The sequence below is a fragment of the Myotis daubentonii genome, chromosome 9 (genome assembly GCF_963259705.1).
Source record: "Myotis daubentonii chromosome 9, mMyoDau2.1, whole genome shotgun sequence".
NCBI lineage: Eukaryota > Metazoa > Chordata > Mammalia > Chiroptera > Vespertilionidae > Myotis > Myotis daubentonii.
Window position 1 is genome coordinate 28,565,031 of NC_081848.1, and position 25,032 is coordinate 28,590,062.

General features: G+C 39.2%; 1 protein-coding gene across 4 annotated transcripts in view; it reads right to left on the minus strand.

The window, feature by feature from the left end:
* FOLH1 (folate hydrolase 1) overlaps window positions 1-23,719 on the minus strand; it is a 48,172-nt gene extending 24,453 nt beyond the window's left edge. For 3 of the 4 annotated variants that reach the window (XR_009454382.1, XM_059708185.1, XM_059708184.1), the window contains exons 1-6: window positions 23,470-23,719; window positions 20,898-21,006; window positions 14,021-14,207; window positions 8,771-8,872; window positions 3,341-3,466; window positions 1,147-1,333 (exon numbers count right to left, since the gene is read on the minus strand). Coding sequence is in view for 3 of the 4 variants with exons in the window: in XM_059708185.1 (XP_059564168.1) it covers window positions 1,147-1,333; window positions 3,341-3,466; window positions 8,771-8,872; window positions 14,021-14,207; window positions 20,898-21,006; window positions 23,470-23,587 (829 nt within the window). In the remaining variant the exon portion in view is untranslated. The remainder of the gene's footprint in view (window positions 1-1,146; window positions 1,334-3,340; window positions 3,467-8,770; window positions 8,873-14,020; window positions 14,208-20,897; window positions 21,007-23,469) is intronic. The other variant, XM_059708186.1, reaches the window with a different exon arrangement.
* Between the last annotated feature and the right edge of the window lie 1,313 nt (window positions 23,720-25,032).

Genomic DNA, 25,032 nt, shown 5'->3' on the forward strand with positions numbered 1-25,032 from the left:
GCATAAATAAGTGGAACAACAAATTGATGTTTCTCTTTCTCTCTCAAATCAATAAATAAAAGTCAAAATATATATTTTTAAAAAAGAAATGGGAATTCAATAACATGACTTTCCTTCCTAAAAAAATATCATGTTAAATTAGAGGGTGACATAAGTCCCAGTATATTTATGTGATTTACAAAGTCAAGGGACGTAAGCTTTAGAGGAATCTACAATTTGGTAAAGAATTAAAAAACAACAACACACCAGACACTTGGCAACAGATTTTATTCAAGTTATATACCTCAGTTAGTTTTAAACCACACAAACTAAGCACATTCAAATGAATTCGCTCCCTTTGTTAATGATCTACAGCTGTACAGGGAACTATTTCAGCCCCAGACAAGCATGTGGACTCTGGAGCCAGGCTGCCTGCCTTTGAACCCCCACTCCTCATTTAGTGGTGTCATAATCTGGGGCACACTGCTTCCTACTCCTAACCTCATTTCCGTCTTCTGCCAAATAGAGAGAACAATACTACCACGCTTGAAGGATTTTTAACGCAGGTGAAGAGCTGGCCTTTAGGAAACACTCCTTGAAAGTTATCACTGTTGTCTTTATATGGCAAAGATGCAATATAAAGCATTTTCTGGACTCTGTGTTCTAAATGTCTCGTTTCGGGGGGTACTGAACTTCTGTTCTACTATCCTTTGTCCAAGATTGTGAAATTCCAAAACTGTGAAAACCATGCATTTGGAGGAGAGTCACTTGGCAACACAAGCCGATTTGACGTAATTTCCTCTGACAGCAAAATCTGATGTAAGCAGACACAGGCTACTCATACTACTTTAACCCAGCTTGGTGTGATTATTCATACATTTTGCTGCAAAACTATGTATATGCTTGCTTCCTGTACTGTCCCAGCCTGTATTTGAGTATTACGCAATGTATGGTATATGCACCGTATTACTTTTAAATGTTTGAATTCCAAAACCCATCAGGTCCAAGGGTTCCAAACAAGAGATAAGGGAACTGAACTGATAATATTCAGAGTTCAAAACTCTTTAATTTTTTGCTTAGATGCAAAGAGAATAAGAAGAAGACATGCTATGTTGTCCTTTCATAAAGTGTTAAGTTTCCTATGATAATGAGGGCCTGGTTGCTCACCATTTGCTGGGTAACCAGGTGTGAGAGGGTCACCTGCACCATTAAGATTTAAGACATTGCCACGCTGGACACCGCCTCCAGGAAGATTCCAACCGTCTGGATAGGACGCCACCCCAGGAGCAAAGTAATCAGCAGGGTCTGAGTACAGAATGATTCCTTTGGCCCCCGCCAGCTGGGCGTTCTTAACCTGTGAAACACAATGTCTCTTACTTCAGGTTGGTTGTTCCAAATCTGGTGATATCAATTCTCAAAATTATCCTTAAGTAAGTAACCAAACTTTTTATTTTTAATCTTTTATCGTTAGACCAACAACAAAGAATAATTCACAGAGAATTGGCTTTCCCCCATCCTACGACAGGCTCTAAGTGTTAGCCCTAAATGGAGCACATGCGGATAATGTACCCATTAGTGGTAGCAAGTACTTGCAGTTTTCTTCCACTAGTCTAAAAGCACAACAATCCCGCCAGATTCCCACTTATTCTATGGTTGAAAGGAATACCTTTGAAATTTAATTTCCCATGAAAGAGGAAAAAAATATATATATATATGTAAATATACATATATATACAACAAGTCAAGTGATCATAACTTTAAAAACTGCTATATATATATATACACATACATACACACTAGGGGCCCGGTGCACGAAATTTGTGCACTGGGTGTGTGTGGGGGGTAGTGTCCCTCAGCCCAGCCTGCCCCCTCTCACATACTGGGAGCCCTCAGGCGTTGACCCCCATCACCCTCCAATCGCAGGATCGGCCCCTTGCCCAGGCCTGATGCCTCTGGCCTAGGCGTCCGGCCCAAGCAGCGGGGACCTGCAGTGGCAGCGGGGGGTGCCCCTGCAGGACGTTTCTGGCTGAGGCGTCCGGCCCGGGCAGCGGGGATCCGCAGCTGCAGCGGCCCCGCGATCGTGGGCTTCACTTTAGGCCCAGGCAAGGGACCCCTAGCTCCTGGGACTGCCAGCCTCGACCGTGCCCAGCTCCCATCGCTGGCTCCACCCCTACTTCCTGCTATCACTGGCCAGGGCGGAAAAGGCACCTGATTCTCCGATCATGGCTGGGGGGCAGGGCAAAGGCGGCCCCAGGGCCACCTTTGCCCTGCCCTCCAGCTCTTAGCTCCCCCCTGGGTTTCCAATCACTGTCAGTGGCAGGGGGCTTCTTCCTGCTTTCCCTTTCGCCTCCCTGCATTGTGCCTACATATGCAAATTAACCGCCATCTTGTTGGCAGTTAACTGTCAATCTTAGTTGGCAGTTAATTTGCATATAGCCCTGATTAGCCAATGAAAAGGGTAGCTCCTACGCCAATTACCATTTTTCTCTTTTATTAGTGTTGATACTGGTTTCTAACATTACCTATAACAATTCATATTAACATATTGTGGATGGATCACGAGAATTCTCGTGTTTTCTGTTCTAAGGCCTGTGGCCAATCATGGGAATTCTTAAAAAAGATATTAGCTTGTAAGAACATGTAATACATACCTTTGAAATGCAGTGGATATTTAATTTTAAAGCATTCCCTTAACATTTATGTAAAACGTTTTTTGTACTCATTCAATAGAAATTTATCTGGCCACTGGGTAAAGCTAGCAATAAAACTACTGGTCCGCAATGTGTTAAAATTAAATGTAGTAAATAATTTCAAAGTTAATATTATAATAAAAGTTGCCAAATAAAGGTTAACAAATCCAACACATACTTCTTTGTAGACCATAGGCATAATTTGTAGGCATGGAAAAAATCTTCTCTATCCTCCCTGATCGATCTATCACACTAGCCACATTGCAATGGCCCCTCAAAACCCCTGTCCAGCCCGGCCAGCATGGCTCAGTGGTTGAGCATCAACCTATGAACCAGGAGGTCACAGGTTCGATTCCCAGTCTGGGCACATGCCCAAGTTGTGAGCTCAATCCTCAGTAGGGGGCATGCAGGAGGCAGCCAATCAATGATTCTCTCTCATCATTGATGTTTCTATCTCTCACTCCCTCTCCCTTCCTCTCTGAAATCAATAAAAAATAATAATAAAGAAACAAAAACCCGGTCTATGAGCTAGCAGAGGTGTCCTCACTATAAAGTGGGCATGTTACAGAACATGAGAGGATCATAATCCTCAAAAAATTTTAAGGATATGATTCTACACATATGACACAACGTAACTTTATATTTGTGGAGAACAAAAAGGAGATTTTTACCTTATTTCCTCTAAAAATTTTCCCATATCTGGCAATAACAATCTTCCCAGAGCAATTGATTTTCATATCCCGCTCGAGTTGAAAGAAGTCTTCCATCCGTGCATAGTTCACATACACTAGATCACCCTGTTGAGATCATGCATGACTTAGAACAAGCAAAACTGAATACAAGCAACTTGCTCTGCACCATTTCACATCTTTTAAAATAGCGAAGAGCAAGAGCACGCAGGAGGGTCAGAGAAGCATGAGCCTCAGATAAAAGATTCAAGGAGAAAGAACTTGCATTCAGAAGGCGATTAGCTGGATTAGACATAGGAACTTAACAGTAAGTTTTTTTGTTTGTTTTTTAATTTATCTGCCTCCTCCATAGCAGCTATAAAGCCATAGAAGTATTCCCCAGGAAGGAGATGTATATACATATACACATTGCTGCATGCAATTTAAAGGAGTCCAGACACCTTAGGTTAAGAAGTCCTTGAGGAGAGCTTTATTCTCTTTGGAGTATATTCAGAAACGGTAGCTTAATGGGTCTTTACAACCACCAGGTAAGGGGGAAAGGTCAGAGGTCAGGTAATATCACTTATCATTAGTGTGATTATGTGCAAGTCTTACAACATCTCTGAGTTTCAATATAGTCACATGCTACATAACGATGTTTCGGTCAACCAGGGGCAGCGTAGACAGCAGAGACATACCATATAGCCTAGGAGTGTCATAGGCTCCACTACCCAGGCTTGTGTAAGTGCCCTCTATGATGTTGACACAGTGACGAAATCGCCTAACAATGCACTTCCCAGAACAGGTCCCAAGTGGCATATGACTGGACTCTCATTTATAAAATGGTCTATTAGATTAGATCAATAGTCTTCAAACGTATTTTGCTCACCACTTCCTATACTGACTTTGAAATACAATATTTTTAAGTTGGCATCTAAAGGTTTTTATCAGGACACATATGTAATAACTTAATAAAAAAAATTTAAAATAAAATAAAATTTGTTATCATACCTTTAAGGAGTTGTAAATGATGCAATTTTCAGTATATAAGTATTAACATTTTCAAGAAATTTTTCCTCACTTTTTGTGTCCAAAAATATTAGACGGTTATGATTTACTATTTAATATCATCATTTTAAAAATACAGAAATACACTATTCTCTTTTGTCAGAATTTTATCATTGTTTTTCCCCTTGAACTTCTGTCCCTCTTCCCCCAAAACATTCTCATCTAAAGTAAAATGTATCTGTGCTGGGCACTGGCATGTGCTGCCAGATTTCCCTTGGGTGAGAGATTCTTGCTCCAGCTGCAGGGAAGGCTCTTAGCAGGCAGCCTTCTGGTGTCAGCCCCTTGCTCAAGGTTTGCTACAGACAGCCACCTTGCTTAAAGTCATGTCCTTTTTTTAGAATGCAACACATTTAATGACTGATTGACATGGAAGTGATAAGACCTGGACATCTTAGTCCAACCCAGGACCAATATGATGGGCAATTCTGACTCCAGAGCTGCTCGTCATGTCAGCTGAGGGTGTCCGTGAGCTGACATTGAGGTGAAACTTCTCCCTCTGCGTAATCCAGCTTCCTTCCCCTCCCTGCCAAAAATATCGATCCCAAGAGAACACTTCCTAATTAACACCTAGCATGTTAAATTCCACTTCAGTCTCTGGGTAGGCTTGAGAGTCTTTTATTAATCACTGGCAAACTTCCCTTGATTAACATGTAAATTGAATTTTTAAAAATATGTATTGCCTCCCTGGCCAGAGTTAGGAAGTGGTTAGGCGTTGGCACACACCCGAAGGGTTGAGAATTCGATTTTCAGTCAAGGGCACATACCTAGGTTGCAGGTTCAATCCCCAGCACAGGTCAGGGTGCGTGGGGGGAGGCAACCAGTGGATGTGTCTCTCTCACGTTGATGTTTCTCTCTCCCTTTCTCTTTTTCCCCCACCCACCCTCCCTTCCAACTCTTACTTAATGTCAATGGAAAAATATCCTTTGGTGAGGATTAACAAAACAAAACAACAAAAAAGTATTTCCTATGACAGGCTATCTGTGTAATGAAAATTCTCCAGAAGTAAGTTATAATAATAGTAGTATCTAATTGAGTCTAGCTACATCATTACAATTTTTTACAAATAGTACTTAAGCACCAAATTGTACTTGAAAAATATCTCTTGACGCTATGAAATATTAAAAATTAGGCCACGGATCTGTGAATGAACAAACTATGGCTAGAATGAGACAGGACTCAGCATCAGTTCTGTTCACATTTCCTGTTTTTAGATAAAAGTTCTCGGAAACCTTGGGATAGGAATGAAAAAATTTTGTCATGAAACCTTCACTAAATTACTTACATTCCTTCCAAGTTATAACCCCCAAATCATGCACTGACCTATCATCCAAGTGAATTCTAACGATAACAGTAGGAAACTCAATTAGGCTCAGCTTTAATTTTGTTCCATTGCAAATCATTTGATTTGTCAAATCATTTGTTACCCAGCCAGCTGTTAGAATCTTGCACCACCATCTCTTTGTGTGGAGCTGCAGGGATTTTTTTTTTTGACAAATCAAAAATATGCTTTATATTGTTTTAGAACGGGTGGGTGATGTCTTTCATTATTAAGAGGAAAAAAATGACTGTAAATAAGGAGATGGTGACAGAGGACCAGCAGGATCTCAGCACAGGCTAGTTCCCGCTTCCATCAGAGAGTACACTGAGAAATGGATGACGCAACTCATCTCTTTAAAATGGTCCCCTGCCTGCCTTTGGAAAGCCTTCACACATTCTCGCTTGAAGCCCCTGTCCTAGACGATTTCTAACATCTTTGTTTCCCTCTTTGACTACATTTCTCATGGCATATGCACAACATATTTATAACAGATACTCAAATGAAGTCGTTTCCAAGGGTATTCTAAGACTTGACAAATTTGTGGAAGATATATATATGATTTTATGATGTGCTCAGTAGAGTTCTAGGAATTAGAGATATGTCGAGTTCTTGGCCTTGAAGGAACTTACATGCATGTGGAAGGAGAGATAAGATAATAAACAATAAAGTTACTAAGTAAATGACACAGTATATTAAAAGGTGATAGTTGCTGTAGAGAAATTTTTAAAAATGTAAATAGAGTAGGCAAACAATGAACTGGGACTCGGGCAGGACCATTTTTAAATAAAAAGAGGAAAGGAAAGTCTATTGAGAAGGTGGCAATTGAATCTTTGCTTCGGTGAAAGGATTACTTTTATTTCTCCTAATATCAAAGCAATGTTAATGCACTATTAATGATAGTTCTGTATGTCTGATTTATCACTGTAAGGCCTCTTTGGAGTTCACGCTTATTCTAATTGTGACTACAGAGTAATGAAGCAACTTGATTTTAGTGAATTTTGTTTTAGTGTAAGCATCCTACCTGAAATTTATCCATATTTAAAGACTACTTTTTTAAATCTCTGTAAATTTTGGCTATCTTTTGATAAATCTGCAGTTTTCACAAAACAAATTATAATAGAGAAGGGACTAAAGAAGACAGTAGTTTTAAAATGACAGTAGACTTTGAAAATGAAAACAGTGTTCTAGATATGCAAGTTGCCACTGTGAATTAGAAAAAAGCTTTGTTTTCAGACAATGACCTTGTAAAATTTACACTGCACCATTGTTCTATGACTGGGAATAAATACAATCTTGCACTGTTAGCCTAAAATTTTCCATTTCTTTCAAGCGTCCATCTTTCTGCTCCTGTTAATAGAACACAAAACTCGGAGGCAAGACCAGTGGTTTTTAAAGCATGGTTCTTGAACCCTCAGAATCAACATCACCTGAGACCGTGGGAACAAACTCTCAACCTTCACCTATGACCTACTGAAACTCAGGGGGGAGGGACCAGAATCTGAGTTTTACAAACCCTCTGGATTACTCTGATTCATGCTAAAGTTTGAGAACCCCTAAATTAGACTACATTTTATGGACATTGTCAAATTGCTAATTTCAAATAGGCTAAAGCAAAACCCAGAATTTCATACTCCAGAGGATTCAGATGAAGATCCAAAATTACTGACCGGGAAATACCTTAAGCCTACAGACAAACAGACATAATTTTAAAAGAATTAACACTCCTTTAGGCTGTTACAGGGGACCCAGTGAGGCATACCAGCCAGCAAACTCATCTAATATTTGAACACAAACAGCAGTCCCAAGAAGAATCACATGCTCCTTTGGTCCTCCCATTAATCTGGAATAGCTTATGTATACTTGAAAAATGTGAATTAATAATCTCTATGGCTCTCTTATGAATAGAATAATTCTGTCAAAGTTCAAAATTATTTAGGGAGTTTTACTGATTATACAGTAAAACCCCAAACTAATGTGGGTATACTTTCCTCCTTATAACCCTGTGTTTCCATCCAGAAATACAATGTTTCTTTATACATAATATTTTCACTGCTCAATAAATTTCAGTGTTCTTCAGCTAGTTCATACTCATTTAACTTTAAGATTTTTAAAGTGTATTTTATATTTTATGGCCATTTTATTTATTTTTATGTCTATTTTAAATTAAATTTGTTATATTTTTTGCTATTATATATCATTTGTGTACACACACATACACACATTTAACTCCAATCTGGTAATATTATGCTATTTTTATAATAAAGATGTATTCGTGCTTTTTTATATTCCACTTATACAAACATATCACTATAAATAATGGAAGTGATTAATAAAGGAGATCCAAATTATATAAAAATAACAATTATACAATATCAAAACTAAAGATTTATTTTAAATAAAGGGCAATGTAAGTAACAAATAGGTGAAAAAACTAGAAGTTATTTGCAATATTTAAACCAATATGAGATGAATAACAAATACTTAAGAAACAATATTGCTGACTGTTATATTCCTTATTTTTATCTCATGTCAATTATAAAATTATTAAATAATTGCAAACATTCTGTTTATGTGCTAATTTTAGGGAAATTTTTTCCAATATTATATCATTAGATAAAATATCAATTACTCATTCAAAGTAAGTTTCTAGAATAGGGAAAACTAACCAACAGTGGCAAACATATCAGAACGATGGTTGCCTCGGGGTGTGGAGTTGATTGAGAAGGGCATACAGGCACTTTTGGAAGTAATAGCCTACATGTGGATGGGGTTTGAATGGCACAGGTATAGGCATTGGTCAACAGTCAATAAATGTACATTTGACTTCTGCACATCATTGTAGCAAATTTTATCTTAAAAAGCACTAAGAACACAATCATCAATATTCCTTTGTTTAGTAAGAAATTCCAGTTTCCTAAATGTGGAAAAGGATGAATTTGGATTATATCAGAAAACCTTGTAATGCCCCCTTAATGATTGCCTGGATGTATGAGGGGGGGCTGGGTTCTTTTTATTATTATTATTATTTTATTGGATTGGATTTTTACCTCTGGCATTCCTTGTGGAGAGAAAGCATTGTAAGGTGGCACAACATCTGAAATATTTCCATATCCTGGAGGAGGTGGTTCAAATAATGATGTGTTGAAAATCTAGAGAAATAGAATAATCAGAAGTAAATCAGGTAAAATTTGGATTCTACAATTAAATAAGGATAACCGTGTATTATCTTTTTTGTCAGTAGAGGGTTAATCAATCCTTCAGTGTTTTGAGAATACATATCAAACACCTAGCACTATGCTGGAAGCTATGGAAGGCTTTTATGAGATGAATAAATTATAGACCCTGAGAAAATCTATATATATACCAGCTTTTGTTTTAGGAGAAACATTTTATTCTAAAAATAAAAAGTAACATTGTATGGTAATCATAGTCACTTAGAACAATGCAAAGACAATAACTTAGGAGCACATTAAATATTAAGTTCACTTCGATAACAAAAATTACATTGGGGGGGAGATCTATATCTGATAGTATCTAGATATATAAACAACATTCACTCTGAAAAGAATTTAAAACACTGAACCAAACATAAAGTATTATATTTTTAAGTGAATTGGGGGGTGGAAAAAAAGTTTAGGAAAGAATTAGAAGCTAAAGAACAACATGAAAGCAGGAATTCTGAGATGAGCAATAAAATCATTTTTTCCCTTAGCTGGATCTATCAAAGCCTGGGACTCTATGGGAGGGCAAAGGCATTAAAAAACAAGTCCGGAGCCCATCCAAATAATAGAGTGTAACAGGAGACCTCTGCATAAAGCTGGGTCTTCAAAAAGAAACATCCTTGCCCCAGCTGGTTTAGCTCAGTGGATAGATCATCAGCCTGCAGACTGAAGGGTCCCCAGTTCAATTCCTGTCAAGGGCACATGTAGGGGTTTCAGGCTCCATCCCCAGTATGGGGCAGCCGATCCGATAGATGATTCTCATCATTCATGTTTCTATCTCTCTCTCCCTCTCCCTTCCTCTCTAAAATCAATAAAAAAAATATATTTTTTAAAAAAGCAACATCCTTTAGAGTTAAGAATAAACTAGAAGTAACAGTCAAATTACAGCAGGAAGGCTGGGAAGTGTTGGGGAGTGGGGGTAAGACAGAAGGACTTGTATGCATGCATATAAGCATAACCAATGGACACAGACACTGGGGGGGGGCGGGGTGAGGGCATGTACGGGGGGTGGGGGGGTACGGGAGGCCGGGGGAAGGTCAATGGGGAAAAATAGGAGACATATGTACTACTATTTGTAAGACTTTAAACAATAAAAAAAAGAGAATAAACTACAAGTAAACCTGTCCTACAAAAAGTGATGGCTTTCAGTAGAGGGGAAATAAATTGCCCAGGAGAATTCCTAATTATATGATTTTGTAGTTACTGATACACAGTATGTAAGGTCATTTACATCTTTTTATTATATGATTTTTACTCTCCCTTTTCTTCCCCTAATGCTTCTTTTCCTTTCTTTCTTTCTTTCTTTCTTTCTTTCTTTTTTTTGATAGGTTAATTATATCAGTTTTATGTCTTTTCGTAGTTTGGAAATTTGAAAAATCTGATTCCTACTTAACATAGTTACAGCAAATATCAAAATTAATGATTAAAACATTCCCTCCAGTCAAGGATATCTGCTATCACCACTTCTTTTGAATGTTTTGCCAGTGCAGCAGTACAAAGGGTGATGGGAGTTGGGGAGTGAATCTGGGCTAACATATTGTACTAACCAGAGCACTAGTAAGCTACCTCTCCTGAGGCTGACAGAACCCAACATAAAACCAAACTACTGTCCTCCAAAAATCCTCACATCTTCCATATTTCTCATAATTTTTCTTGTACCCACAAAGGGAGCAAACTCATCTGAATCACTGGGAAGGATTATAAAAGAAAATATACTAAAGTGCAATAAAAATCCATCTAGAAACGAAGTCACTACATCAGCAAGTCTTTCAGCCAAGGGAGTATTCAAGCTTGTCTCACTTGATTTGCCTTTATACTAATCTTCAGTTTTATAGCACTACTGAGCAAGCGGATTTCAAAGCATTTATGAGTTATCCTAACAACTACAAAAAGTTTTTTAAAGTCAAGGAAATAACTTTTTTGGGTGACTTTTTCAAAGGTCATATATATAGTCTTATATACCAGTGAACATTGTTCACTTTCTTAAATTCACTAATATAATTTTAACTATTCTGAGCATAACTAAAAAAATTTTGGCTTACAAATTTCTATTTACTTGTTATGATAAAGCAGTCAATATGTAGTTCAATTTATATTATATATTATATCTACATAAACAAAGGTAAAAGAATGTGTCTATATATACTTAAAATATTTCTGGAATCTACAAAACACTAATATCTGTTGCCTGTGGGAGGTGCAACTTGTCTGTGTTGCAGAGGAGAATAAAAGTTACAGTTTGCCCTGGCCAGTGTTGCTCAATGGTTGAACGTTGACCCATACACCAAGAGATCACCTGCTCAATTCCTGGTCAGGGCACATGCCTGGGTTGCAGGCTCCATCCCTGGTTGGGGCCGTGCAGGAGGCAGATAATCAATGTTTCCCTCTGGTCACGGATGTTTCTCTTTCTCTCTCCCTCTCCCCTTACTGGGAAGACAGTAAGAGCGTTTGTAGTTAGGACAGAGGGAGGAAAATGGAGCTGAACTATCAGGATGTCAAAAGATTATGCCTGAATCTGAAACACAAGCAATATAAGCATACTATTTAAGGAAACAGTGGTAAATATCAAAAGAATCAACTCAGGTTTGAATAGTGATTGCCTCAGGGAAGGGGGAACTAGGAAGGAAGCAAGGCACTTTGGAGAACTATGTGATTATGTAATTCTTTATGTGCAGGTGTAAATTGGTTCAAAACATAAATGAAAATAGAGAAATCCCAGAGGGAAGATGGGGGATGGACAGGAGGAGAGATTAACCAGGGAATTTATATGCACACTAAAAGCCCAGTGCACGAAATTCCTGCACTTGTGGGGGGTGGCGGAGGGGTCCCCTCAGCCCGGCCTGCACCCTCTCACAATCTGGGAGCCCTTGGGGGATGTTCGAATGACACCTTAGGCTGTAGGGGGCAGGCCTAAGCCATCAGTCAGACATCCTTAGCGCTGCTGTGGAGGTAGGAGAGGCTCCCGCCACCTCCACTGTGCTCACCAGCTATGAGCCCGGCTTCTGGCTGAACAGAGCTCCCCCTGTGGGAGCGCACTGACCACCAGGGGGCAGCTTCTGCATTGAGCATCTTCCCCCTGGTGATCAGTGCTTGTCATAGCAACTGGTTGTTATGCTGTTTGGTCAATTTGCATATTAGCCTTTTGTTATATACAAGAGGCCCAGTGCACAAATTCGGTCTGGCCTGTGGGATTGGGCTGAAATTAGCTCTCTGACATCCCCTGAGGGGTCCCGGATTGCGAGAGGGCACAGGCCAGGCCGAGGGACCCCACTGGTGCACGATAGGGGCCAGGGAGGGATGTGGAGGTTGGCCAGTTGGGGAAGGACCATGGGAGGGCTCCCGGGTATGTCCAGCCCATCTCACTCAGTCCTGATCGGCCGGACCCCAGCAGCAAGCTAACCTACTGGTCTGAGCGTCTGCCCCCTGGTGGTTAGTGCATGTCATAGCAAGCAGTTGAGCAGCTTTAGCATATCATTAGCATATTACGCTTTGATTGGTTGAATGGATGATCAGCCAACTGGACATTTAGCATCTTAGGCTTTTATTATATAGGAGGATTTGCATAGCCATAGTGTGGTGAAGGTCTGGGAAGGCGGGGGGCGGGGGGTGGTGCTGGGTGGAGGGGGTCAATGGGAAAGGAAAAAGAGAGAGACATCTTTAATATTTTCAACAATAAAGATAAATTTTAAACAACATAAGTGAAAATAAACTAGTGATATAACTTTAAAAAATTAAGAAGCTTTAGGCAACTAACACCATTCAGGAAAACCTCCAAAATGAAACTTCTATGTGATATGCTTATATTATGTAACAGGGTTTAGGACTTACATAAATGTTTGTAATGGCAAAAATAATGAAATGGAATAACAAAAGCAAAGCTACAGTCAAAATTGGGAGTTAACGAAGGAAAAACAGGACTAGAAGTTAGCTATTTTCCTGATTGTACATAAACAATCCCCAAATTTGTTAGACCAGTATAGAGATTTAAGCGTATGTATATTTTTAACATCAATATTGATCAAGCTTGATCACTAATCAAGCTAAACAAACTTGAAGCTATATATAATTTAGAAGCCCCAGCTAAGAAAAGAACTAAAGGAAGCTATCTGGATTGAAGAGGACTGTTTTAGTTACGTATGGTAGTTCTAAAACTAAGGTGTGCTAACTAGCAATGAATATATGAGTTCTGAGCTTTCATACTGAATATATTTCATGATAAGAAATAGCTCAATTATGTGGATTGCCTCCATCCCTCCCTCCCTTTTTTTGTTGTTTATTCTCAATGGAGGCTATTTTTTCCATTGATTTTTAGAGAGAATGGAAGAGCAGGGAAGAAACAGAGAGAATAACATTGATGTGAGAGAGACACATCGATGCCAGGGATAGAGCCTGCAACCAATGTACATGCCCTTTACTGAAATCAAACCCAGGACCCTTCCATCCATGGGCCAATGCTCTATCCACTGAGCCAAACTGGCCAGGGCTGTCTTCTCTTTAAGTATGTGCCCTAACTTGCCAACAAGATTGTAAATTCTTTATACTAGATATGCTATAGACTTTCCCTCCAAATACATCTGAGTTCTGGGTATGGAGCTGAACACATGACCATATGACCATATGAGACATAATCATTAAGAACCAATAAAAACTTTCTGGCTCAAATTGTACCCTGGGTCTCTGATTTTCCTAGCAACCCCCAACCTGGGCAGTATCTTTTATGGTCTGAACCTCTCAGAAATGTATCAATTTTAGTTGCTTGGGAGCTTAATTTTATCTCATAGTTTAAGTTAGTGTACAATACTAAAAAATAGAAAATAGCAACTGTTACCAAATATCAATTTCTCAGAATCTTTCCAACATCAGCATTAAAATCAAACAGCATAAGAAAGTTGATACTGGTAATGAAATATTCAAGGCATCATTTGCCAGTTTCAATAATATTGATTTCTATCAATAACTAGAGATGTATAGTGCATTCTTTCATAGGAAGTATTTGAAAAAATAGATGGGGGATTTTCTTTCTTAACCTTTTTTTTTTTTTTTTTTTTTTTTTTTTTTTTTTTTTTTTTTTTTTACCTCATGTCCATCTTCATCAATTATTGATATGTAGTTGGGATGAGTCTTATTTGGATAGGACAACAGGACATCATAATGGGCTAAGTCAGCAGAATCCAGGCCAAATTCTTTCCACTGAGATTGAATTTGCTTTGCAAGCTGAAAGTTTTGTTCTGTTCCTGCTAAATGTGGAATCCGCGTAAAATTACTGGCGAACAAAAATTGAAAGTGGTTAGAAATTAATGTTTAGTCAGACTTTATCTCAAATCAACAACTAATTAAGGCAGATTTACATAAAAATACTTTGAAATGTGATACATTGAAAAAGGAAAATGGTAGAATTATTGCAGCAAATAGATTTTCAAAGTGTATTTTGAAGTTTTCATGCTCTAATTTGTACTCATTGAAGGGAAAAAGTGGAGAAACTGATCTCTGCAGACAATTGTTACGTGTGACCCAGTGGACATATCCCTGAATAGCAGACGAGGGAAGTGCCATATTCTTTCCTTAAGAGCCATGACTCTTGGAACTTTCATAGAATTGCCTGTTTTTATGTCACTGTGCAAAATATTTGAGAGAGAAAAATATTTTCATCCAAAATACCAAGCTGTGACATGCCAAGAATTACTGGTAATTACAAATATTTTCAATATTGAAAGTTATATTCAAATGAGAAACCTTTTTATTAGTAAGGAATAATGTGAACGTATTTACAAGCTTAAAGTGAACTTCTTGAACTCTATCCATCATGCATAGTAATACCCTTAAAAAGCAATAGTGAGAATTATTTTAACCAGGACTAACAGATTTAATTTTCATGAGTAGACTAATTTCTCATTAAATATATGTGCAGATGCTGGTGTTTTTGTGTGTTTTAAATATTTTCTGCCTGGAAATTTGTTATTTCCTTGAAGATTCAGCTCATTGGTATTTTCAACTTAAACTCCTTAATGGAAAAAAAAGAAGAAAAAGGAAAATTCCACATGTCAAAGCAACATATATCATGTAAAGACATTTATTTTATTTCTAGCTCATTAACTTCTTTAACTTCATAAATTTCTGGTTTTAAATATGGAGGTTTTACTAAAATCAATCTGCCATTCTTACTCAATTTAAAAAAATTAATAGGCAATATAGCTATGATGATCCCAACTTCAAATGTTTAATTCTACAGTGTAGCTGAACTTTTAATTTGAAAAATCAACTGCCAAGAAAAATAACTCTCAATTTAAAAAATTCCTGTGATTACTTGTTATACTTTTGTTAAAATATTTCAAATTGTATTTACAAAAATAGTATTAAAATCCCCATTCAGTAAATTTTAAGGCCTTAACAACCTACATAGGATTTATATTGTATATTTTCAAAATACAGTAACAAAAGAACACATTTTTTTTTTTTGATTTTTATAGAGAGAGGAGGGGAGAGGGAGAAATAGAACCATCAATGAGAAACATCAGCATCTATCGGCTTCCTCTTGCATGCCCCCTACTGGTGATCAAGCCAAAAACCCAAGCATGTGCCCTGACCAGGAATTGACTGGTGACCTCTTGGTTTATGAGTGGACACTCAACCACTGAGACATACCAGCCAGGCAAGAACACAATTTTTTAAATTGTATTTATTGGTGTGACATTAATTCACAAAACCATATAGTTTTCAAGTGTAGAACTCAACTAAACATCATCTGCACATTGCGTTGTGTGCCAATTATTGGAAGTACAGGCTCTTTTCTCCCCCACCCCTCCTTTGCCCACCTCCATCTACCCCCCAACCCCCTTTTCCTCTATCACCAGACCATTGTATCCATGTGTTATGTGTACATGTTTTAGTTTTTGCTTAGTCCCTTCACCTTCTTTCATGCAGACCCCCAAACTCCCTCCCTTTGTTATCTGTCAGTCTGCTCCATGTATCCATGCCCCTATTTCTATTTTGTTTATCACTTTATTTTGTTCATTAGATTCCACAGGTAAATGAAATCATATGATATTTGTCTTTCTCTGATGGACTTACTTCATTTAGCATAATAATTTCTAGGTATATCCATGCTGTCCCAAAAGGTAATTTTTTTTTTTTTTTTTTTTGCAGCCAAATAGTATTCTATTGTGTAAATGTACTCCTGCTTTTTTCATCTACTCATCTATTGATGGACACTTGGGCTGTTTCTGGATCTTATCTATTGTAAACAATGCTGCAATGAACATAGGGGTGCATATAGTCTTTCAAATTAGTGTTTTGGGTTTCTTCAGATATATTCCCAGAAGTAGGATCACTGGGACATAATGCAGTTCCATTTTTAATGTTTTGAGGAAACTCCAAACTGTTTTCCACAATGTCTACAGCAATCTGCATTCCCACCAACAGTGCACAAGGGTTCCCTTTTCTCCACATCCTCACCAACACTTGCTCATTGATTTATTGAAGATAGCCATTCTGACAGGCCTGAGGTGATATATCACTATGGTTTTAATTTGCATTTCTCTGATGATTAGTGACTTTTAGCATTTTTTCATGTCTCTTAGCCATCTGCATGTCCTCTTTGGAGAAGTGTCTATTTAGGTCCTGTGCCCATTTTTTAAATTGGGTTGTTTGACTTCTTGGTGTTGAGTTGTTTGATTTCTTTATATGTTTTTGAAATTAACCTCTTATCAGATAGATCATTGGCAATTATGTTCTCCCATTCAGTGGGTTCCCTTTTCATGTTGTTACTGGTTTCGCTGTACAAAAGCTTTTTGGTTTGATGTAGTTCCATTTGTTTATTTTTTTACTTTGTTTCCCTTGCTCCAGGAGATATATCTGCAAAAATATTGCCCTGAGAAATTTTATTGCCTTTTTACATATGGGATTTTTGTTTCCTGACTTACATTTAAGTCTACAATCCATTTTGAGTTTATTCTTGTGTATGGTATAAGTTGATAAGCTAGTATCATTTTTTGCATGTACATGTCAAATTTCCCCAGCACCATTTATTAGAGACTGTCTTTACCCCATTCGATATTCTTGCCTCTCTGTCAAATACTAAATAACAACAAATGTGGGGGTTTATCTCTGTGCTCTCTATTCTGTTCCATGGATCTAAATGCCTGTTGTATCAATATTATTCTGTTTTGATTACTATAGCCTTCTAGTATAGTTTGATATCAGGTAATGTGATACCTCCAGCCTTGGTTTTCTTTCACAAGCTTGCTGAGGCTAATCAGGGCCTTTTGTGGTTCCATATACATTTTTGTGCTGGGGATGACCAACAGCCCCTGAACAACGGATGAACAGATTACTCCGACATGGTTTCCCTGTAGGGGGAAGGCTAAGGGACGGCCTGGCGGAAGGAGCCAAGCAGCCTTGATTTCCTGCCTCCTTAGGCTTTTATTAGAATTTTTTTCTTTAGATACAATCAGTAGGGTGAGTACAGGCAGTCCTCGGGTTACACTGGACTCGACGTACGTCGTTTCATGGTTACATCGCCATCTTCCACTTACAATATTTATATATAAAAAAAAGTTCCGTCATTTTCACATAGGTACATATGTGCTTTATGTTTTTTTTTATTATTATTTATTTACCACAAGTAAAGGTCAGGAATTACCTTTCTTTTAATTTTTTTTTTACTGTTTCACTTCATTACTGCTGTGTATGTGCTCCATGTGAGTGACATAAGTGCTTATGTAGGTGGGTTCCGACTTACAGCGAAAATCGCGTTAGGTCGCTCACCATAGGAATGGATCTTCGATGTAGCCCGAGGACAGCTTATAATCTTGGGAAGACACATGTGTTTACATTGTCCTCTAGGAAAGGGCACACAGGGATTAAGCATAAGGATTCCAGTAAACACCTGGGGGTCTGCATGTACACAGGCTTGTTTAGAAAGGTCAGGGAATAATTTGGGGCGCTGCCTTCGGCACTCCCCTAAGTCTCCCCTAAGTCAGAATTCCCATAAACAGGGCAGGCGGCCTTCCACACACTTCCCTTTTCTCAGAATGTCCTCCTTACAAACTTTCCAACCAATTCTTATGCTTCCCAACATTTTTGGAGTATTTGTTCTAAATTGGTAAGAGTTTTTTTTATTTCTACTTTGATTTTATTAGTTGTAATTGGTCTATTCAGGTTTTCTGATCCTTCCTGATTCAGCTTTGAAAGGTTGTATGTTTCTAGGAATTTATCCATTTGTCCAGGCTGTCAAATTTGTTGGCAGGAGGTCATTCATATTTTCTTGCAATCCTTCGTATTTCTGTGGTGTCAGGTGTTACTTCTCCTCTTTCATTTTCAATTTTATTTATTTAGGTCCGCTCTCTTTTTTTCTTGATGAGTCTGGTTAAAGATTCATCAATCTTGTTTATCTTTTCAAAGAACCAGTTCTTGGTTTCATTGATCTTTTATATTGTTGCGGAGGTTTTTTAGCCTCTTAGTCATTTATTTCCACTCTAATCTTTATTATTTCCTTCCTTTTACTTACTCTGGAAAAAGAACAGAAATTTAAGAGGCAGCTGAAAAGTCTATCTATTCCTTCATCAGTGTATACCTACTGCAAAGAAAACAGCAAAACAGCTAACATGTTGCTATTTTCTTCTATTTTGCACAGATCACAAACTGTGACATAACTGAAGTGGATGCAGATTAGGCATATTTCCTAAAGTCACAGCTACAACTCTGTCCCTACAAGCAAGAAGAGTTGATATGAGGAGTTTTGAACATGCTCACATCAAAAAAAAACAAGAGAGACTTTATCACACTTTGCTATATGATTGAAACTTCTTTTATCAGTTTCGTCCTCACCAACCATGTGCTATGATCAAGGTTGAACCCACACATTTAGAGCAAAGCTGATCCTGAAAAAGAATCAGCATAAAATCAGACAAGTGGTGTATCTCAGGTCTTGCCACTAATTTATGTAATCCTGGCCGTGTCAGAAATTTCTCATCTGTACATGGGAGGCTGTAGCCACCTCAATAGTTCTCAAATATTTGGGGCTCAATTAGATAATTGATATTAAACAGCAGTTTTGACATTATTTGTTGTTTTAATCCATTGAGAAGTGTGTCACAAGTAATTTGTTGATCCTATAAGAATATCAATTTTTTTTTTTCAAAAAATAGTAATCATTCTAAATTGTTTAAAATTGCTAACAATTTGTATGGGCAGATTGGAAATCTGGAGAGTTCAGAAGGCTTCTGGAGCTTCTGCAGTCCTTGGAGGGATGAATGAGGGATCTCTTAATCTCTTTCTTTTGTGTGTTAATGATGAACATCCTTGAATTCTGAACAGAGAACAGCCTGGGCAGGGCCGTAGAGAATAATCAAGATGCTGTTTCAATCTTGCGAGAGTCCAAAAGAGAAATAAACAAAAGGCATTCATTTTTCTTCTTTGCTGGTCAATCCATACCACAGGAAAGGAAAGAGAGAAGGAAGCAGGGACAGCAGCTCTAAGAACAAATATTCACCCTTGCCAGACCTCCATTTTAATGATAGCTATTATAATTAATTACAGTGAAATAGCAAGAGGCAGAGGAGGGATTTCCAAAGTTTAAGCTTCAGGGTCTCTCCGTTGAAAAGGCCCTGCCAAAGACCTGGGAGGTGCCTCAGCAAATATCTACTCATAGTTTTAATTCTATCAAAATTAAAATAGGCATATGTGTCCATAGGATTATGTGTGTCACACCTATGCACATGTATGTGTATATTTATATAAAACTCTTCTTATATAAAATTATAACTTGTATCACTAAAGAATCTTTTAATCACTATAAGGAACTTAAGTATTTTTTAACACATGCACTAAGCAAATTTGTTTTAAAAAAAATGGACTTCACTCAGCCGGTGTTGTTCAGTGGTTAAGTGTCCGCCCACGAACCAAGTGGTCACTGCTTCAATTCACGGTCAGGGCACATGCCTGGGTTGCGGGGTCAATACCCAGAGGAGGGCATGCAGAAGGCAGCCTATTGATGCTACTGTTTCTCTCTCATTGATATTTCTAGCTCTCTCTCCCTCTCCTTTCCTCTCTCTCTAAAATAAAGACATACTTAAAAATAAATGAACTTCATGCTTTGAAAAGCTAAAATTGTAGTCAACTGTATATACACATATATATTCATTTTATACAAGGGTTTTATTTTTAGAGCTTTCCAAATAAATTTTTAATTTACTCAATTACCTCTTTGGCTCTATACTAGATAGCTATTTCAGGAAATAGAAAGCTAGATTGTAAACTATGTCACATATATGCTCTCTAAGCTTATCCTCATCACAGCTGTATCATTGTCCTCATGTTATAGATGCAGAAAGGAGGGCTGAGGAGGTTAAGTATTCACCCAAAGTTACTTTGCTATCAATGGGCAAAGATGAAATGTAAAGTCAAGTTTGAATTTCAGTCCACATTTATTATTTTGACCAAAATACACTATCTTCCTCTAAAACAGAAGAAAATAAATTCCACAGACCAAATCCAGCACATTTCCTGGTTTTGTATAGCCCACAGCTAAGACTGGTTATCACATTTCATAGGTGAAAAATCAAGAGGAATAATATTTTGTGACATAATTATATAAAATTCCAATTTTAGTGTCCATAACTAAAGTTTTATCAGAACTGGCACACTTGTTCGTTTATGCAGTTTCTATGGCTTCTTTTGTGCTACAATAGCAGAGCTGGGTTTGTGACAGAGATCAGCTGGCCTATGAAAGCAGGCCCTTCCCAGAGAGTTGGCTGACTCCTGCTTTAAAACATCCATACTGGTCTAGTTCAGCTGCAATACAAAATCCTGTCCAGATAAAATGTGATACAAGATCTTCAACAAATAAAGCTTTTATAAAGTCAGTTCCTACATATATGCAATTTTTGATCAAAACTTGGAAACAGATTAAATTTTCCAACAAACTGTCCATACAAACTTTCAAGTATATGCTTACTATAAGAATGCTTTGATGTTCTCAGCTTTCAGTTCATCCAAAAATGCCTTCTTCATGTTATGCTGTGGAACAACGTCAGTAGCTTCATTGGAGGATTTTATAAACCATCCTGTAGAATACATACAAATATAGAAATGAGAAGTGAGCTCATATACAGGCCCTATTTTTCCTTATTATTGTATCTACCATATGTAAACTATAAATTGCCAATGACCTCAAGCATTCATTGAAATTTTCTGAAATTTAATTTCTTTTGCCTACTTCTACAGGGAAAAAAAAAAAATCATGCACTCAGACTTTTAAATTATAAATCAGTTTCTACATATTTTTATCTGATTTCAATGATTAGATTGCTATTATTCTAAGAAATGTTTTATGAGAAAATCCATACTAAAATTAAATGTTTCAACTAATGGGCATAAACAAGACCTCTTGAAAATTAAGGTTACAAGGAGATCCATCTTCTTTTTCCTTAAAGTTTCTATCCCCAGGGACTGCTCTCTGCTGATCCAGAATAAGCACTTAGTCAAAGTTTATAATGAAGAAATTATGAATATGATTCAAGTACATAAGTTATTTCAAAGAGTTAAAGGAAACTCAGACCTGTAATTTGTTTTGGCTCAAAAACTAAAGGAAAATAAGCTAATATTTTATGTTTTCAGTTGAAGTAGGCTTGAGATGTTCAACTTCAGAAAGCCACAGTGAAATGATAATTTCCCCAGCATCTCCACAAGACACCCAGTGCACACAGGCCAGAGGCAATGGGTAGCCAGAAGACGTAGAGAAGGAAGCCCTTGTAGTTGGCTTTTAAACTCAGAGAAAGGAATACAGGGTTTATTCAGAGAAATAATATGATCTGGGCATAAAGTAGTTACCAAAATCTGCACTCAGCTTTCCAGTTATATCCCCCCCCCCCCCCCCCCCCCGCACACACACACAGAGGCATACTGAAATAAATGGTTGGCAGCAGGTGGAAATCCAGTTCCACCTGTACATAAGACAAAGGATTAGCTGAGGGGTCTGGGAAGGACACACTGAGGCTTAGATGCTGGAACTCAGATCTGGAGAATGAACTGGATGAAGGGGAGGGAGGCGTGTGGGGGAGGGGAGAGCAGAAAATCGGAGGGAAAGTAGTGTGTCAGCCACAGAGCAATGAGCCCAAGATGGGGCTGAGGGCTAGAGTAGGAATAAAATGCCCTGAGGAGATGCAGGTTTTGATCCCCATCCCAACCTTGCCATTTTTACAACGGAGAAAACTGAAACTTAATTTGAAGTGTGTCCTTGCTCAGCCCTTATCTCACTTAAGCCCCACAACAACCCTAGGCAGTTACTAATGTCCACGTGTCTGTATGAGTGGGATGTGGCTCAGAAATTTCTTTAATGATCCTTAAGGTAACACAGGAGGCAAGAGAGCTAAGTTGAGTTAACCTAGCTGGCTGGTCTACGCACTGGTCGTCTAAATCCAGGAAAGGGCCCCACTGGTGTGGCTCAGTGGTTGAACATCCACCTATGAACCAGGAGGTCACAGTTCGTTCCCAGTGGTCAGGACACAGGCCTGGATTGTGGGCTGAATCCCCAGTCAGGGGCATGCAGGAGGCAGCCAATTGTTGAGTCTCTCTCATCTTTGATGTTTCTCTCTCTCTCCCTCTCCCTCTCCCTTCCTCTCTGAAATCAATTAAAATATATTAGCACGGGCAAGACTACCTGGCAACACCTTAGGCTAATCTTGCATGTTACTGTCCAATGAGAAGCAGTAGAAGGAATAGAGAAAAGTGCCAATACCCCAATAGTGTGCTGGGAACTTTAGATGCTTTTCTATTCCCTATTCCCAATACATTGCAGATGTTCTTGTCATCCTATAGGTCGGGAAACTGAGGCTAAGAGACTGGGTAACTCGTTCAAGGCTGAGAAGAAGTGGCAGAGGCAAAATTAGAATTTAAAACAAACAGTCTGAGGTTGTCTGTGCTGCCCCTGGTTTTCTTAAGGAGTTGGGTCGGGTCTGCAAATCCCTACACAACAAAGCAAAAGAACTCTTCCTAGAGATCTCTTCAGAGAGCTGACAATCATGCCAGCCAGTTCCCAACTGTTTCTCTATTAGTTACTCCCCCGGGAGAAAGAATGAGACGGGCTTCCCTGCAGCAGTGCCCTGGTGTCTACCTAAAGCATACCAGCAGCAGCTCCCGGCACAGGAGTAGATACAGACCCCGAACAGGTAAGAGTCATTTTTTGCAAAGCGCCCTGGGCCACCCGCTCCCACTGCCTGAGACCTGCCGCTCCCCCTAAAACATACCAGTTTCCCAGGGCTCCAGCGGGTGGCCCTTCGGAAGTCCGGGTTCAGGGTCTCTCCCTCCTACTCCTTTACCCTGGGTGACTGTCCCGCCAGAGCTTGTCCAGAGCGCAGCCCTGCACCGCCCCCAGGAACCCCACCTCGCTCGCGGGGTTCATCCCCACCTTCCCCCAATCCAAACCGCTGTCCCGGGACCCCACATCTCAGTGCGCCGGCGAGTCCGGGCCGGGTAAGCTCGGGGTGTGCGGGGTAAGCTCGGGGTGTGCGTGGCGGGCGCGCCCCTACCGAGGAGGAAGCCGCAGGCGAAGAGCCCGGCGGCCAGCAGCAGCGCCCCAGCGCACAGCCAGCGCGGGCGGCGCAGGGCCACGAAGGTCGAGTCGGTCTCGGGAAGGGGATTCCACATCGCGCAGGGCGGCGGCTCCGGGGACCTGCGCCCCTGCTGCGGGCCCGCCGAGGGTCTGAGGCTTCCTGGCGCCGAGGCCCAGAGGATCAATCAGTTACTCCCCACGAAACTAGCATCCACTCCCTGCCCGGGGTCTAGTGTCTCCGCCCTCAAGGTATTTCTAGCTGATGCTCAGCCAATCCCAGCGAGAGGGAGGCAATAGACATGGCGGGGGGGGGGGGGGGGGGGGAAGAAAACCCAGCCCCGCCCCTCGGGAGAAACGCTTAGAAAAGTTTATCTTGAAAAGTTCTAGCGTTCTAGCTCTCCTTTATTCAAAAATGTAAGGGGGGGGGCGGGGGGGGGGAAGAAAGGAAGGAGGAAGCAGCTAGTATCCTTTCTTCACGTCCAGTCCCAAACCTGCTTCTCAGACAAGTAAAGATTGCCAGTGTAATTTAATAGAATGCTCCTCTTTTGTCTGTCCAGAAAAATGTGCAGGGAGGGACCTGGCTCCAGGCTAGTTGTTAGACTAAACTAAATGGTCTCTCAAATGTTTTTTTCCAGCTCTGAAATCCTATTGAATACTTTATAGCACTATAGTGAGTAAAATCAAGTAGAAAAAAAAGGAATCAGAGAGGGAAGGGGGAGTGGGGAGGGGGGTGAGAAGAGATCAACCAAAGACCTTGTATGCATATATGCATAACCCATGGACACAGACCATAGGGTGGTGAAGACCTGGGGCTGGGGGCAGGGGCGGGCTAGGAGGAGTGGGGGGGGGGGGGGTAAGAAGCGGGTACATATGTAATACTTTCAACAATAAAGCTTAAAAAAAGAAATGGTGTTCCATTCTGGCTGTTGGATTGTCAAGGAGGAGGTGGTGTCAATGTGAATTACCACTGTGTTCTTTCTCTTAAAGAATATCATTGATTTTAATAAACTGTTTTTATTAAACCGTTTTTAAAGAAATTATAGTGGAACTTGCTGAAGGCAAGTTTTCCAGTTCAATCATTCATTCATTGAAAGTGCATTTGTATTTTTTGTTGTTGTTAATTCTCACCAGAGGGTATATTTTTTTTTTTTCATTGGTTTTTAGAAAGAGTGGAAGGGGAGAGACAGAGAGAAAGAAACATCAATGTGTCTCTCACATTGACTGGTTGCCACTTGCATGTGCCTGGAGTGGGCCTATGATTGAGCCTGCAACTGAGGTAACTGCCCTTGACAGAAATCAAACCAGTGACCCTTCAGTCCATGCGCCTACACTCTAACTTAAGGAGCAAAACCAGATAAGGCTAAAAGTGTATTAATTAAATAGTTCTTTTGTACCAGGAATTATGGGTACAAATATGTGTTAAAAATAAAGTCCCTTCCCTCAAAAAGTTACAATATAGTATAATAATAGATATACAATCAAGAGAAACAAGAGAGTTTCCAACTGGGCTTCACATTCTTCTTCTTCTACAAGTCCTTAT